Source organism: Procambarus clarkii, chromosome 6 (genome assembly GCF_040958095.1).
Source record: "Procambarus clarkii isolate CNS0578487 chromosome 6, FALCON_Pclarkii_2.0, whole genome shotgun sequence".
In the NCBI taxonomy this organism is placed as follows: Eukaryota; Metazoa; Arthropoda; class Malacostraca; order Decapoda; family Cambaridae; genus Procambarus; species Procambarus clarkii.
Window position 1 is genome coordinate 36,805,862 of NC_091155.1, and position 16,039 is coordinate 36,821,900.

A 16,039-nucleotide genomic window follows, 5' to 3' on the forward strand; every position below is an offset into this window, starting at 1 on the left:
AACAGCCAATTATTGCACAACTATATTCTACCCACCTCAAGACTCCGCTCCAATATAGAAGCATCAAGAAATATGGACCAATAGGCTTTCTACAAACACTTCTATTCAATACCCATTGTTTCTGTTCTGTCTTGTGTTGATACTTTTAATACCCTATTAATATCCCCTCCTGTTCTGTCTTGTGTTAATGCCACATCACCCTTACCACCTCACTCAAATGTAGATATAAAATCAGAGATACGTTCTAATCAGTTGTGTATTTGTGAAGTCTTTGAAAATGTAATAAGTTTTACGAAACGCGCCCGTGTCGCGTCAGACTAGAAATAAAAATGAATTTTGGAGAAGTGATTTTTGATTTACCTCCAACAGTGAAGCGTAATGTACGAAAGATTGAGAAAATTCGTGTTAGAATTATTAATCTTACTTTTTCGGTCATATTTAATAATATATATATATATATATATATATAGATATAGATATAGATATACATATACATATACATATACATATACATATACATATACATATACATATATATATATATATATATACATATACATATACATATATATATATATATATATATATATATATATATATATATATATATATATATATATATAGTAATATATATATATATAAAATCTCATTAGTGTGATTTCTCCATGTATCATAGCTAGTGTTATGATCCAATAGCAGTATCACATCTAGTGTTGATATGGTAACAGCAGCATAGCCAGCGTTATAATACAGTAACAACTTCATAACCATTGTTATGACAAAGTAATGGCATCATAGCCAGCATTATGACAGTAGAGCATTATAGGTAGTATTATGATACAGTAACAGCATCATACCTGGAGTATACCTGGAGTGGGTTCTGGAGGTCCTTTACTCCCAATGCAACTCTGGGGCCAGGCTTGACTTTTTATAAATTGGTTCAAAAAGCTGCTGAATGGAGCAGCCTGCAGGCTGCTTATTCTGAGCTTATTCACTACAGCTCAGTTGGTCCACCACTTCCTGTAGAAACTTCTCTAATTTGTTTCCTTTAACACATCCACATCTGTTCTGGCAATATTTGTCAGAACAAGATCAGAATATTTGTTCAGGCAGGAGCACCATAGGTGTCAAGACCGAAAGCCATGACAGACGTCACAATGCAATATAAGGCCGCAGAGCACCAAGAACATTCTCAAGATGCCTGGCAGCCAAGACCCTATTAGACCTCCAAAATCCTCGTGCCCAAATATCGGCCCCGAGACATATTACCAAACACGGCCGACAAGGCAGCATATTTGCAAACATCATGAGCATGAGGGTAGACCGCAGGCTGGCTAGTTTTCATGACACCGCAGACAACCTGGTAAAACACGAGCTCTGGAACAGGGAACCAGAGAAACTGGATCAACCCACAAGTCCACCGAAACAGAACCAGTGGCTAGAAGGCAGCGGCGTAAAGCTGCCACTGGACAAAGAGCATGATGCACGCCACTCCCAGCCTAACCAATCAAGCCTCCACAACCAAGGGACCCCCCCCCCCCTCTGGATGCACTCCAACTCATTCTTCGTCAGAAAAGAAGGAGCAGGCTGCAAACGAACAAGATGACCCCCAGGACCAAAAGAACAAAAACCCTTTTTGTTCACCAGAAGCATCTCTGGCACCAGAGGAGAGCAAGAAGCTCACCCACCCGACAACCAGAGTCCAAGGCAAGCAAAAACAAAGCTTTCCAAAAACAATCCCAGACCAAAGAGGCCACGGCAAACTGAGTAGAAGAAAGAAAAATAGAATCCAGTCTAAGGGCCAGGCAGGCTCAGGCAACGCATGAGCAGGCTGGAGGCGAAACAAAGCGTGAGAAAAATTGTAAAACAGGGCGGAAGTTACATCCATCCCGAATGCAAGCAGAAGCAGCTCTGCCAACGCTACCTCTATATACATATATACATATATACACACATACACACATACACACACACACACACACACACAAAAGTGTCAGGAGGCAGTAAACAGGTTCATCCCGGCCCAAAGGGAAAAATCCGAGAAGCAACAGAAGAATCCATGGTATAATAGGGCATGTATGGAAGCGAAGAAACTGAACAAAAAGGCGTGGAGGAACTTCCGGAATAACAGAACACCAGAAAGCAGAGAGAGATACCAGAGAACCAGGAATGAGTACGTCAGGGTGAGAAGAGAAGCAGAGAAAAATTTTGAAAATGATATAGCAAACAAAGCCAAGACCGAACCAAAGCTACTCCACAGTCACATCAGAAGGAAAACAACAGTGAAAGAACAGGTATTGAAACTTAGAACAGGCGAGGACAGGTATACAGAGAATGACAGAGAGGTGTGTGAGGAACTCAACAAGAGGTTCCAGGAGGTCTTCACAATAGAACAAGGTGAGGTCACTGTGCTAGGAGAAAGGGAGGTAAACCAGGCGGCCTTGGAGGAGTTCGAAATTACGAGAGAGGAGGTCAAGAGACACCTGCTGGATCTGGATGTTAGAAAGGCTGTTGGTCCAGATGGGATCTCACCATGGGTACTGAAAGAGTGTGCAGAGGCACTTTGCCTGCCACTCTCCATAGTGTATAGTAAGTCACTAGAGACGGGAGACCTACCAGAAATATGGAAGACGGCGAATGTGGTCCCAATATACAAAAAGGGCGACAGACAAGAGGCACTGAACTACAGGCCAGTGTCCTTGACTTGTATACCATGCAAGGTGATGGAGAAGATCGTGAGAAAAAACCTGGTAACACATCTGGAGAGAAGGGACTTCGTGACAAATCGCCAACATGGATTCAGGGAGGGTAAATCTTGCCTTACAGGCTTGATAGAATTCTACGATCAGGTGACACAGATTAAGCAAGAAAGAGAGGGCTGGGCGGACTGCATTTTCTTGGATTGTCGGAAAGCCTTTGACACAGTACCGCATAAGAGGCTGGTACATAAGCTGGAGAGACAGGCAGGTGTAGCTAGTAAGGTGCTCCAGTGGATAAGGGAGTATCTAAGCAATAGGAAGCAGAGAGTTACGGTGAGGGGTGAGACCTCCGATTGGCGTGAAGTCACCAGTGGAGTCCCACAGGGCTCTGTACTCGGTCCTATCTTGTTTCTGATATATGTAAATGATCTCCCGGAGGGTATCGATTCATTTCTCTCAATGTTTGCGGACGATGCTAAAATTATGAGAAGGATTAAAACAGAAGAGGACTGTTTGAGGCTTCAAGAAGACCTAGACAAGCTGAAGGAATGGTCGAACAAATGGTTGTTAGAGTTTAACCCAACCAAATGTAATGTAATGAAGATAGGTGTAGGGAGCAGGAGGCCAGATACAAGGTATCATCTGGGAGAGGAAATTCTTCAGGAGTCAGAGAAGGAAAAAGACTTGGGGGTTGATATCACGCCAGACCTGTCTCCTGCAGCACATATCAAGCGGATAACATCAGCGGCATATGCCAGGCTGGCCAACATACGAACGGCATTCAGAAACTTGTGTAAAGAATCATTCAGAACTTTGTATACCACATATGTCAGGCCAATCCTGGAGTATGCAGCCCCAGCATGGAGTCCATATCTAGTCAAGGATAAGACTAAACTGGAAAAGGTTCAAAGGTTTGCCACCAGACTAGTACCCGAGCTGAGAGGTATGAGCTACGAGGAGAGACTCCGGGAATTAAACCTCACTTCGCTGGAAGACAGAAGAGTTAGGGGGGACATGATCACCACATTCAAGATTCTGAAGGGGATTGATAGGGTAGATAAAGACAGTCTATTTAACACAAGGGGAACACGCACAAGGGGACACAGGTGGAAACTGAGTGCCCAAATGAGCCACAGAGATATTAGAAAGAACTTTTTTAGTGTCAGAGTGGTTGACAAATGGAATGCATTAGGAAGTGATGTGGTGGAGGCTGACTCCATACACAGTTTCAAGTGTAGATATGACAGAGCCCGATAGGCTCATGAATCTGTACACCTGTTGATTGACGGTTGAGAGGCGGGACCAAAGAGCCAGAGCTCAACCCCCGCAAACACAACTAGGTGAGTACACACACACACACACACGCACACACACTCACACTCTCTCTCTCTCACACACTCTCTCTCTCTCTCTCTCACACTCTCTCTCTCTCTCTCTCACACTCTCTCTCTCTCTCTCTCTCACTCTCTCTCTCTCTCACACTCTCTCTCTCTCTCACACTCTCTCTCTCTCTCTCTCTCACACTCTCTCTCTCTCTCTCACACTCTCTCTCTCTCTCTCTCTCACACTCTCTCTCTCTCTCTCTCTCTCTCTCTCTCTCTCTCTCTCCCCCCCCCTTTCCGCACTCGAACTGACATATGTGGAGTTGCAGCCCCATCTCAGCAGGCAGCGGCTTGCCTTGCTACTTTATCCTGCAATATTTAGACCCCAGTTCGGGTGTCCAAAATACCCTCTTGAATGCCAGCATTAACAGTGTAAAACTAGGTTGAATGAGCTGGTGCTAGTGTGGAAAGATTTTGATCGTTTGTTTATCTAGTTGGAGAAATTCATTCGGCAATTCTTAAGGAAAGTTCTCAAGTCTATTTCAGCCAGCAGTGGTCTGTTTTTTCTCATTGACTTTTTAGCTGCTTCCCTGGTGGTTGCATAAATAAATGTCACTGCTCCCCGAGACTCTGTGAGGAGCCAGTTTCTGGCACTGGTCCCTGATAGGCCTACAGAACTCCACAGCTGATGTGACGTTGTAGTCAGCACACACTGAGTCATAATAGCTTCAAGGAGCCACTGGGGCTCACCCAGAAAGTGGCATTTCATTTAACGCTGGTTTTTGTGCCCCCAAGTACTTTTTTTGTTACACAAGTACTTGCGAACGTGTACATCTTTCCTCAATCTTTCATGACTTCGGTTACATTTATTAAACAGTTTACAAGCATGAAAACTTTCCAATCAACTGTTGTTATTGTTATAAACAGCCTCCTGGTGCTTCAGAGCTCATTAACTGTTTAATAATTGTAAACAAAGCCACCAAAGATTGAGAAAGACGTACAGGCTCGTAATTGCTTGCGGAACTGCTTCGTGAATCTGGCCCCCTCCCTCATCTCCTGAAAGACACAGCTGTTCTGGAAAAGGTGCAACACTGGGCAACAAAAATCTTACGAGAGCTTAGTCATCTCTCGTATCAGGAACAGTTGAGGGCCAAGGCATAACAGGGCAGATCTAATAGAAACCTTAAAAATATTAAACAATTTAGACGATGTCAATCCGGACATTTTCTTCAAAAAGGTCAGATGTAACATGAACAAGGAGCAATGGGTTCCAGCTCAACAAGCCACAATGTAGGACAGAAAACAAGAGATGCTTTTTCACCCATAGTGTTGTAAACCTGTGGAACCACCTACCCGCCAAAGACAAACGCCAAAACTCGGCTGGGTTTTAAAATACAGATAAAGATCATCCGGGCAAATGGAGGAACCTTTGCCAAGCCAACAGCTTCCTATCCTCATTGAGGCCACTAGTATTAGTGGCCCCTCAGGTAAATTCAGAGGAATAATATTGAGCTAACTAATCAGGGTTGGAAATGGTGACCAAGCAGTTGTGTGTTTTGCTGCACTATATTCCTGGTGGATTTTTCCCATTGGTTAATGACTTGAGGCGACGGACTGCACAACTCTTATTTCTACGGGGATCTCCAGTAGGAGCTCATGGGCAGCTTGTGAAGATACAGAGCAAACCCTCCACAGAAAGCAGCTTCAGTATATTCAAAGCTGGATTTTTCCTTCATCCAATACTGAATCTTAATCCTAGTTATATAGGAATTTTCATTTATTTAAATGAGAAATATTTATTATACAAAAATTTGGGAGACTAAAATCAACATTCCATTATATCAAAGGTATAAATAAATCTGCAGCCACATGTTGGACATAAACCATAATACTTCAACTGACATCTACCACACGTACATACACCAGGTACCAAACTCACCTGACATGGACCACATGTTGTACATACACCAGGTACCAAACTCACCTGACATGGACCACATGTTGTACATACACCAGGTACCAAACTCACCTGACATGGACCACATGTTGTACATACATCAGGTACCAAACTCACCTGACATGGACCACATGTTGTACATACACCAGGTACCAAACTCACCTGACATGGACCACATGTTGTACATACACCAGGTACCAAACTCACCTGACATGGACCACATGTTGTACATACATCAGGTACCAAACTCACCTGACATGGACCACATGTTGTACATACATCAGGTACCAAACTCACCTGACATGGACCACATGTTGTACATACATCAGGTACCAAACTCACCTGACATGGACCACATGTTGTACATACATCAGGTACCAAACTCACCTGACATGGACCACATGTTGTACATACATCAGGTACCAAACTCACCTGACATGGACCACATGTTGTACATACATCAGGTACCAAACTCACCTGACATGGACCACATGTTGTACATACATCAGGTACCAAACTCACCTGACATGGACCACATGTTGTACATACATCAGGTACCACTCACCTGACATGGACCACATGTTGTACATACATCAGGTACCAAACTCACCTGACATGGACCACATGTTGTACATACACCAGGTACCACTCACCTGACATGGACCACATATTGTACATACATCAGGTACCAAACTCACCTGACATCTACCACATATTGAAAATTCTCGGAGTTCTTTCTCTATGCTGGTACAGGGAGGATATCGACATTCATAATAACAATCTTCCTCCTCCTCCACCACTTCACCATTGGCATTAAAGTATCTTGTTACGACAAAGTCACCATATTGCTGTAAAATATAAATACAGATAATTATGATGCCAATTTATGTCAATGATGATGAGTACATGTTCCTTATTTAACATATCCATTACAGTGAACTAAAAAAAACACATTTTAAAACCCAGCATTGAATGTAATGAAATGTCAATATCTGAGTAAAGTGGCTCGCAGAAGCCATCTTGCCGAGATGGCTCCCAACTATTAGATTTCATCAGTCACAGTGTTCAGATCGCCCTACTAGAGAACAGGGCCAGAACCTGGCCCCCTCACAGAGGCACAGGTGACACTGCTACCTCACCAGGAAATGGCACCCAGAAAGTCAGCAAATCAATACAGACCAGTGCTGGGTTCAAGAGAGTGAAGCCTCAAGCCAGCAAATGAACTCCCCCTAACAATGTACAGAAATAATCGAACCTCACAAAACACGCATGCACTCTTTTGCCCCCACCCACCAAAGAAATGTCGTCATTTTGACCTCGCCAGAAGCAACCCACTTCAAAATGACCCAATGAAGGTGAGGGAAAGAGGCCTGCCCTGAAAAGCCCCGCCTCCTGGAAAGGTGGAGGGGCTGACCAACTTCACAGCAGGCTGCTCAAAACGACCAGGAAAGCCCACAAATTGTGGGATCAGGAGCAGGCAAACCAGGCGAGCAGCCTCAGCCCCACTGCCATATCAGAGGGTCAAAATGTGAAAGGGCTCGTGTGAACCATGAGAAGTAGGAGCCATCTGTGAAGTGCGAGCATGGCACCAACCAGCATAGGACAAACTGGCCACAGGAGGAGTATATGACCCAGATATCGGCTCCATTAAGGGCCTACCTTGACCAATAGCAGTCGACGCCCTAGCCCTACCCGATTGCCTCCAGGAGTGTAGAATGCAGGCACTGCCTCCCCGAGCATGGGTGCATAGAGATATGGGAAAGCTACCAATGCCACCACAGTGAACCCACACCAGCCAATGAATCCATACCAGGCACAGCCAAGCGACTCAATGTTTCCATGGAGCCACTAAGAGTGGAGTTCCACAAGGGGGCAGAAACTGTATGGCTGAAGCCAAATGGGAGTGAGCTCAGAGTGCCCTGCTACGAGAGTCACTGACAGCAAAGGCACTTGCGCATGGGACTGCAACAAGCACACATCCTGGGAAAGAGCAGGAGCAAACAAGCAGTCACTGAGTGGCCCAAAATGAGTGCTACCCAAAAACATCTGAAACACAAGTCACCCCTTCATGCCACTCAAGCTTGCGGAGCAACAAAAGCTGTACCAAGCCCCGAAGGAAAAAAAGGATTGTCTGCTAGCCAGGAAGACTCCTGGAACTTGTAACACATCCATGAAGGGGCAGAAAATCCAAACTCAAGATGGGCAGGGTCTATTAGAGGCAAACCCCAGATCACACAGGAGGTACTTTAAAGACCCTCATGAGCTACCGATAGAAGGAATCAGAGGAAGCAAACCTTTGCAAGGATGGTTCCATCGGGCCTAATGGCCCCCGTAATTGACTTTCCCCACAAACATGGGGAAAAAGTTGTGTAAAAATGCAAGGTGCCAGATTCAGCCCAAAGGAAGAACCCGAAAGTGGGAAACCAATTACCCCATCGTGAACTTAACCAATCCATTGAACCTCGGATGCATGGGGACGTGCAAAAAAGCATCCCCGAAATCCAAGGAAAGCATCCAAGAGCGCAGCTTGAACACAAGCTGGACCGAGAAAATGTGGTCATCTGAAAGAAGGGACAAGAGATCAACCGGTTCAGATCAGATAAGTCTAGGATGTCCCGTAAATCCACACAATCCCGTTTCGGGACCGGAACAGACTAGAAACCCAATGAAGAGATGAGGTCATGTCGACTATGCCCAAACGAACCCACTCCGAGATGACCCAACAGAAGATGGGAGAAGAGTGCATTCCTAGAGGGACTCGAGCTTTCCTAAACTCTTTTACACGGAAGACACTTCCCTCCACACAAGTGCACGGGAACAAAAGTCACAAAGCCCCAAATGAAAACAAAGGACAGTCTGCTAGCTAAGACAACTCTGGAACCTTGGAACGCACCGAATAAGGGGAAGAAGAACCACACTCAAATGAGGCTGGATCCAACTCCGAGGTGCAAGCCGGAACACACAGGAGGTAAGCACCAAATGATAGTGAGTGGTGTCCCAGAGAACATAAAGGTATGGTGCTTTTGAAAAATATGCGAGATAACAGGAATGTGCCAAGGGAAGTGAAATAGTGGACGAGAAAAAGTTACCCCTAGTGTTTACAGTGCAGAGAACAACATTCAAGATGGCCGCCTGCAAGAGGAAATACAAAACGGAGCTTGATTTTGCTGGATTCAGTGAAGAAAGCATTGAGATAACCAGTCTATACATCAAGGTGGTAAAATTAGATACTATTGTGACCTCTCATGTAGAAATAATTAGTAAATTGAAAGAAAGTAATGTCCATTTAAATAGCAAAGTTGTATGTCTTGAGGGTGTAGTGAAAGACTTGCGCAAGGATAAGATTCAATTGGAAACTAATTGCAAAGCCATGGAAGAAGAAAATAGACTCTTAAAAATAGCTTTGGAAGAAGTTAAAGTAAATTTAAACATAAATGACTACAATAGGTTAGGTAAGGAATTTCAACAGGAGAAACAGCTTTTGTCAGCACAGATGGAGGAAGTTACACAGGGAATAGAACAGTGCAAGAAAGATGTGCAACTCACTTATGCACAAGTGGCCAAGGAGAAGGAAAAAATAGAAGAAGCAGTAAAGGAAGTCAAACACTGCAGCAACCAAAATAAAACAAACATTAGGCTAGAAGTGAGGAAAGAATTGGCATCTAACCCGAAGTTGGTGCAAAACACAGTTGATCGGAGTAAGTCCCTGATCATTTTTGGCTGCAAAGAAAAGGAGATAACATCTAGGTCAGAAAGAGCTGTAGAAAAAGCAAAAGTAGTAGATAAAATTGTTGGCCTCGTGGAAGGTCTTACAACCATAGAGAATGTCTGCGACTATAGGAGAATAGGCAGATATGTAAAAGGGAAAGATCGACCTTTGAGGATCACCCTAAATGGTACCAAACAGATGGAAGAAGTACTAAGGAATGCTAGAAAATTACAAAGTGATGAGGATGGGAAAGTGTGGTCGTTAAGACAAGATCTTTCAAAAGAAGATAGAGGGAAGCTGAAACTGAACCTCGCCGAGGCAAAACGTTTAAATGAGAGCAGAAATGAAGAAGAAATCAATTCTTTTTTCTACAAAGTGATAGGGGTAGGCAGGCCAGTAAAGTGGTACATAAAGGCAAACCAACAAAATCATTAGAGAAAGGGGGAGTGAAAAATAAGAAGAGGGGGAACAAGTTCCTCAAGATTGCATACACCAACATAGATGGAGTAAGATCAAAGATACTGGAGTTAAGTGATATAATACAGCTGCAGACACCAGACATTGTTGCAGTCACGGAGACAAAACTTGAAGATGCTATTTTAAATGAGGTCATATTCCCAAGGGGCTACTCAATTTGGAGACGGGACAGAAAAATCAGGAAAGGCGGTGGCGTTGCTGTGCTGGTGAAAGAACACCTAAAGGTGAACGAAATAGTGACTGCCAATCCACAAGAAGTTGACATAATACCACTAGAGATCTGCCATGAAGATGATAAACTAATGATCATAAATGCATATAGTCCACCGCTAAGCAGCACATGGTCAAAGGAGGAGCTAGATAGTAAACGAGAAGGTCTTATAACAATAATGAGAGAGATCCGCAAGATCCGTTATCCGCAAGAGCGGATAACGATAGTTCACGACTGTTGATAGTCGGCGACTTCAACTTGAAATCCATAGACTGGGAAGCATGTGAAGCTAAAACAGAAGATTTCTGGACCTGTAAATTTGTAGACCTCATCCTGGAAACATTCTTGTATCAACATGTTAAACAAGCTACGAGGATGAGGGAAGGGGACGTCCCCTCCATGCTAGATTTGATATTTACCAGGAAGGAGGAAGAAATATTTGACATTCAGTACCTTCCTCCCTTGGGTAAAAGTGACTATGTCTTTTTGGGAATAAAGTATGCAATGCGTTATAATCTGGAAGAAAATATGACGGTCGATGCAAATGAAAAACCTGACTTTAGGAGAGGACATAATGGCAACCTTAGAAAATTTTTTAGTGAGTATAATTGGACAGACTTGTTGCTAGGCAAGGAAGTGAATGAGATGTATGTCAGGTTTTGTGAAATATATGATAAAGGCACAAAAAAATTTATACCAAAACAGAGAAGCAGAACTAGGAAACAGGATTGGTTGAACAGAAAGTGCGAGAGGGCCAGAGACCAAAAAAGACAAAAATGGAATCAATACAGGAAGAGGCCGAACCCCCAAACATACCAGCGATACAAAGATGTGAGAAACAACTACACGGCAGTGAGGAGAGAGGCAGAAAAATTTTGAAAAAGGGATTGCAAACAAATGTAAAACAGAACCAGGTCTGTTCTATAAATTCATAAACAACAAATTGCAGGTAAAGGATAATATTCAGAGGTTGAAAATGGGAAATAGATTCACGGAAAATGAAAAGGAAATGTGTGAAACATAAAACGAAAAGTTCCAAAGTGTGTTTGTACAAAATGAAATATTCAGGGAACCAGATACAATAAGAATTCCAGAGAACAACATAGAGCACATAGGGGTGTCTAGAGACGAAGTGGAAAAAATGCTCAAGGAGCTAAATAAGAACAAAGCAGTTGGTCCAGATGGAGTTTCACCATGGGTTCTGAGAGAATGTGCTCCTGAGCTCAGCATTCCTCTTCAACTGATTTTTCAGGCATCCCTGTATACAGGGATGCCTGAGGGGGTGATGTGGTGGAGGCTGACTCCATACACAGTTTCAAGTGTAGATATGACAGAGCCCGATAGGCTCAGGAATCTGTACACCTGTTGATTGACGGTTGAGAGGCGGGACCAAAGAGCCAGAGCTCAACCCCCGCAAACACAACTAGGTGAGTACAACTAGGTGAGTACAGGAGTTGTAGCTGATGTGTGGAAAAAGGCTAACATATTTCCAATCTACAAAAGTGGAAGCAGGGAAGACCCCCTTAATTATAGACCGGTATCATTGACAAGTGTAATAGTCAAAATATTGGAAAAAATAATTAAAACTAAATGGGTAGAACACCTGGAGAGAAATGATATAATATCAGACAGACAGTATGGTTTTCAATCTGGAAGATCCTGTGTATCGAATTTACTCAGTTTCTGTGATCGAGCAACAGAGATATTACAGGAAAGAGACAGTTGGGTTGACTGCATCTATCTGGACCTAAAAAAAAAAAAGCTTTCGACAGAGTTCCACACAAGAGGTTGTTCTGGAAACTGGAAAATATTGGAGGAGTGACAGGTACGCTTTTAACATGGATGAAAAATTTTCTGACTGATAGAAAAATGAGGGCTGTGATCAGAGGCAATGTATCGGACTGGAGAAATGTCACAAGTGGAGTACCACAGGATTCAGTTCTTGCACCAGTGATGTTTATTGTCTACATAAATGATCTACCAGTTGGTATACAGAATTATATGAACATGTTTGCTGATGATGCTAAGATAATAGGAAGGATAAGAAACTTAGATGATTGTCATGCCCTTCAAGAAGACCTGGACAAAATAAGTACATGGAGCGCCACTTGGCAAATGGAATTTAATGTTAATAAATGCCATGTTATGGAATGTGGAATAGGAGAACATAGACCCCACACAACCTATATATTATGTGAGAAATCTTTAAAGAATTCTGATAAAGAAAGATCTAGGGATGGTTCTAGATAGAAAACTATCACCTGAGGACCACAAAGAATATTGTGCGAGGAGCCTATGCCACGCTTTCTAACTTCAGAATTGCTTTTAAGTACATGGATGGCGATATACTAAAGAAATTGTTCACGACTTTTGTTAGGCCAAAGCTAGAATATGCAGCAGTTGTGTGGTGCCCATATCTTAACACTTTGGCGCATTCCAGCAGACCGTCGTTGTCACCAATATTATTAATCACACCGCACGTGTGCCCCTCTCGGGAGTCACGAGAAAAAATATTTGTATAAAATCCATTTATTATCCGATCAACTTGGGAATAGTTTACAAATGTTTGCCATGAAATTTACGTTTTCTCTAATAGCCGAACAGCTTATTAAAGACAACGGCGTGGCAGTGAATCATCGTGGTAAAACAATTGTATTATTGACACGACGAGTAGAATCGACGTAGTTTTTATATGTTGCCAGTCGAACGCATCCTTATGTGACTTTTAATACTTATGTTCTTATAGAACATTCTATTGCGAGCACATTGGTACAAAAATGAAATACATACATCGACAAATAATGTCAGGACAGTGAATTGAATACACACTTTTCAAAGCGAGTTTCGCCGATATGCCGCCGCGGGTAACACTTCGGCCTCTTCCCACACTGTTTTGGGTGGGCTACGACATTGAATCTATATTTATATGCATATGTCCGTGTAGAGAATTTTATTGCGATTTCAATGATACCACAATTAGTGATGTAGGACAACTGTAGGCTTCGCAACCATTAAGAGAGTGGAAACATTTTGTTGCTGTTTGGCGCTCTCGGCGAGTGATCTGAATAGTATTTTTATTTGGTGTTGATAGTCCTTATGCTTTGGCGGCATTTTATAGGTATGTTCTTACAGACAATTTTATTGCGAACACAGTGATACCAAATTTAAATACGTGCGCCTTCAATTATTGTCAGGACAGTCAAAAGAGTGTACACTTTTTCAGTCTTACCGTGTAGGAACGCGAACCGCCGAAAGCGCATAGGGTATGATTTTTTTTTGAACGCCGTGAGCGCGAAAGTGTTAAGAAGCACATCAACAAACTGGAAAAGGTGCAAAGATATGCTACTAAGTGGCTCCCAGAACTGAAGGGCAAGAGCTACGAGGAGAGGTTAGAGGCATTAAATATGCCAAAACTAGAAGACAGAAGAAAAAGAGGTGATATGATCACTACATACAAAATAGTAACAGGAATTGATAAAATCGATAGGGAAGATTTCCCGAGACCTGGAACGTTAAGAACAAGAGGTCATAGATATAAACTAGCTAAAACACAGATGCCGAAGAAATATAAGAAAATTCACTTTCGCAAACAGAGTGGTAGACGGTTGGAACAAGTTAGGGGAGGTGGTGGTGGAGGCCAAGACCGTCAGTAGTTTCAAAGCGTTATATGACAAAGAGTGCTGGGAAGACGGGACACCACGAGCGTAGCTCTCATCCTGTAACTACACTTAGGTAATTACCAAGGGCTTCCCAAGTTTCCGAATGAGAAAATATGAGAGGCAGAAAACCTCTGGAAGATGAATCTGGGGAACGCACAGACATCCAGAAATGACTCCCAAAGGGAACCCCAACCAACTCGAACTCATAAAGGGAAGGGGGGGTTACAAAAATGGCCTAACCCTGCAAAAACAGGCATTCCACAGAGGGCACAAGGGCCCAAGCAGGGTCAAAAGAACACAAGAACCCCAATCAGTCCCCCCCCCCCCCACCCCAGGAACTGTCAACAAAGGCCCCGGAGGACAAGCTCTCATTCATGCCCACTGCCCACAAAGGAAAGGTAGAGTCCAAGGAGAAGTCTTCAAAAGAAGGAAATGGACAGGAAGACTCAGAAGCCATAGCGGAAAGACTCGCATCAGAAGGGGGCAACCTCCGGAGTTGTACAAACTACAATCCAAGCGAAACCCTGCCCCGAGTTAGAAACCCTCAGACGTTTTGAAGCTGGAAGCAGGGAGGAAACGGAAGGAGAAGGGCAAACCAAGCCCACCGAAGAAAGAAGAGGTGGTGTGGACAGAACCACGGTCAAGGTGATCAACACCTCCAAATACGAATCCTCATACACCAAGTGGGGCAGATCTGGAGCTTCCAACCGGGCACACAAACTAGCACATTGCAACACAGAAAATGCCTATGCAATGCGACCTCTGCTTGATACCTCGGAATGGCCATCGAGAAATGGGTGAATGGGAGTACACGAGGGGGAACAAGGCCCACATGACTCGGGGTCGTAGTTGTCATCGACACAACAAGCAGCAAGGCAAAGGTAGAACATATGATCGACGCCCAATTGCACAGGTGATGAACAACTCTCAAATTCGCTCAAGGCGAGAGCGGGCTCAGAAGAGATACCATTGTACAACCAAGCCCATAGGGTTTTCCGGGGCCTGCAGGGGTGAATGAGCCCTACAGGAAGCCTAGAGCCTAGGCACTGGGAGCCATCTATGCTGGTAAATCCTCTCAGTGCAGGCAACCAGATCACTAGAAGCCACTATGAAAGCCCAGGGGGTAGCAAGGAAGTTACACTGCACACACCCTAGGCATGACTAATTAGGTGAAAAGCAGAACCCCCAAAACTTGAGGCAAGAGAATAAGACAGCAAAACTAAAAAGGAAGGGCAAAACAAGTAAGGAAGCCCCCTTATGGGAGTGTTGCCCGATTACCCCAGGAAAAGCAACCCTGATCATGCAAGGGTAGTACTTACAGAGCGCACAGGAAAGAGAACCTTGAGCACATGCAGCTCCAGTACATAAAAACTCCTGGCCCACACACACCTCCATATAGGAACAGCACCTCAAAGGCAAAAACAAAAAAATGGGAAACCGGGGCCAGAGCGACAACCGTCCACTCGGCACTCTACATCAGTCAAGAACTGAACAGTGGCGGCCCAGCTGGCCCAGGCCGCCACTCATCCCCCCAATGAGGGAGGAGGGGGAACTAACTATTGTGGGGGAAGGGGGCAATGTATCAGTGAAGAAATGTCACTAATCGAGTACCACACGATACACTTCTTGCACCAGTAATGTTCACTGTCCATATTCCAAGACAATAGAATTCTCTATTCCAAGAAGGAACAGAGAATTATATGAAGATGTTTGCTGATGAAACTGTACTAAGATACTTGGGAAGATAAGAAGGTCCACATACCTCGGGGTCATAGTTGTCACCAACACAACAAGCAGCAAGGCAAAGGTAAAACATATGATCGACGCCCAGTTGCACAGGTGATGAACAACTCTCAAATTCGCTCAAGGTGAGAGCGAATTATATGAATCACGTACAAAGTACTGTACGTGATTAGACGACTATCTTGGCCTTCAATAAGACCTGGACAATATAAGTATATAAGCAACACATGGCCAAGTGTCACTCAAGGACCACATAAAGAAC

At 43.7% G+C, this 16,039-nt stretch overlaps 1 protein-coding gene across 1 annotated transcript in view; it reads right to left on the reverse strand.

Moving 5' to 3' along the window:
- The window catches only part of LOC123754193 (zinc finger MYND domain-containing protein 19), a 70,219-nt gene that overhangs the window by 7,465 nt on the left and 46,715 nt on the right, over positions 1 to 16,039 (reverse strand). Inside the window, exon 4 of the mRNA XM_069308236.1 lies at positions 6,677 to 6,826. Within this exon, the coding sequence (XP_069164337.1) occupies positions 6,677 to 6,826 (150 nt within the window). The remainder of the gene's footprint in view (positions 1 to 6,676; positions 6,827 to 16,039) is intronic.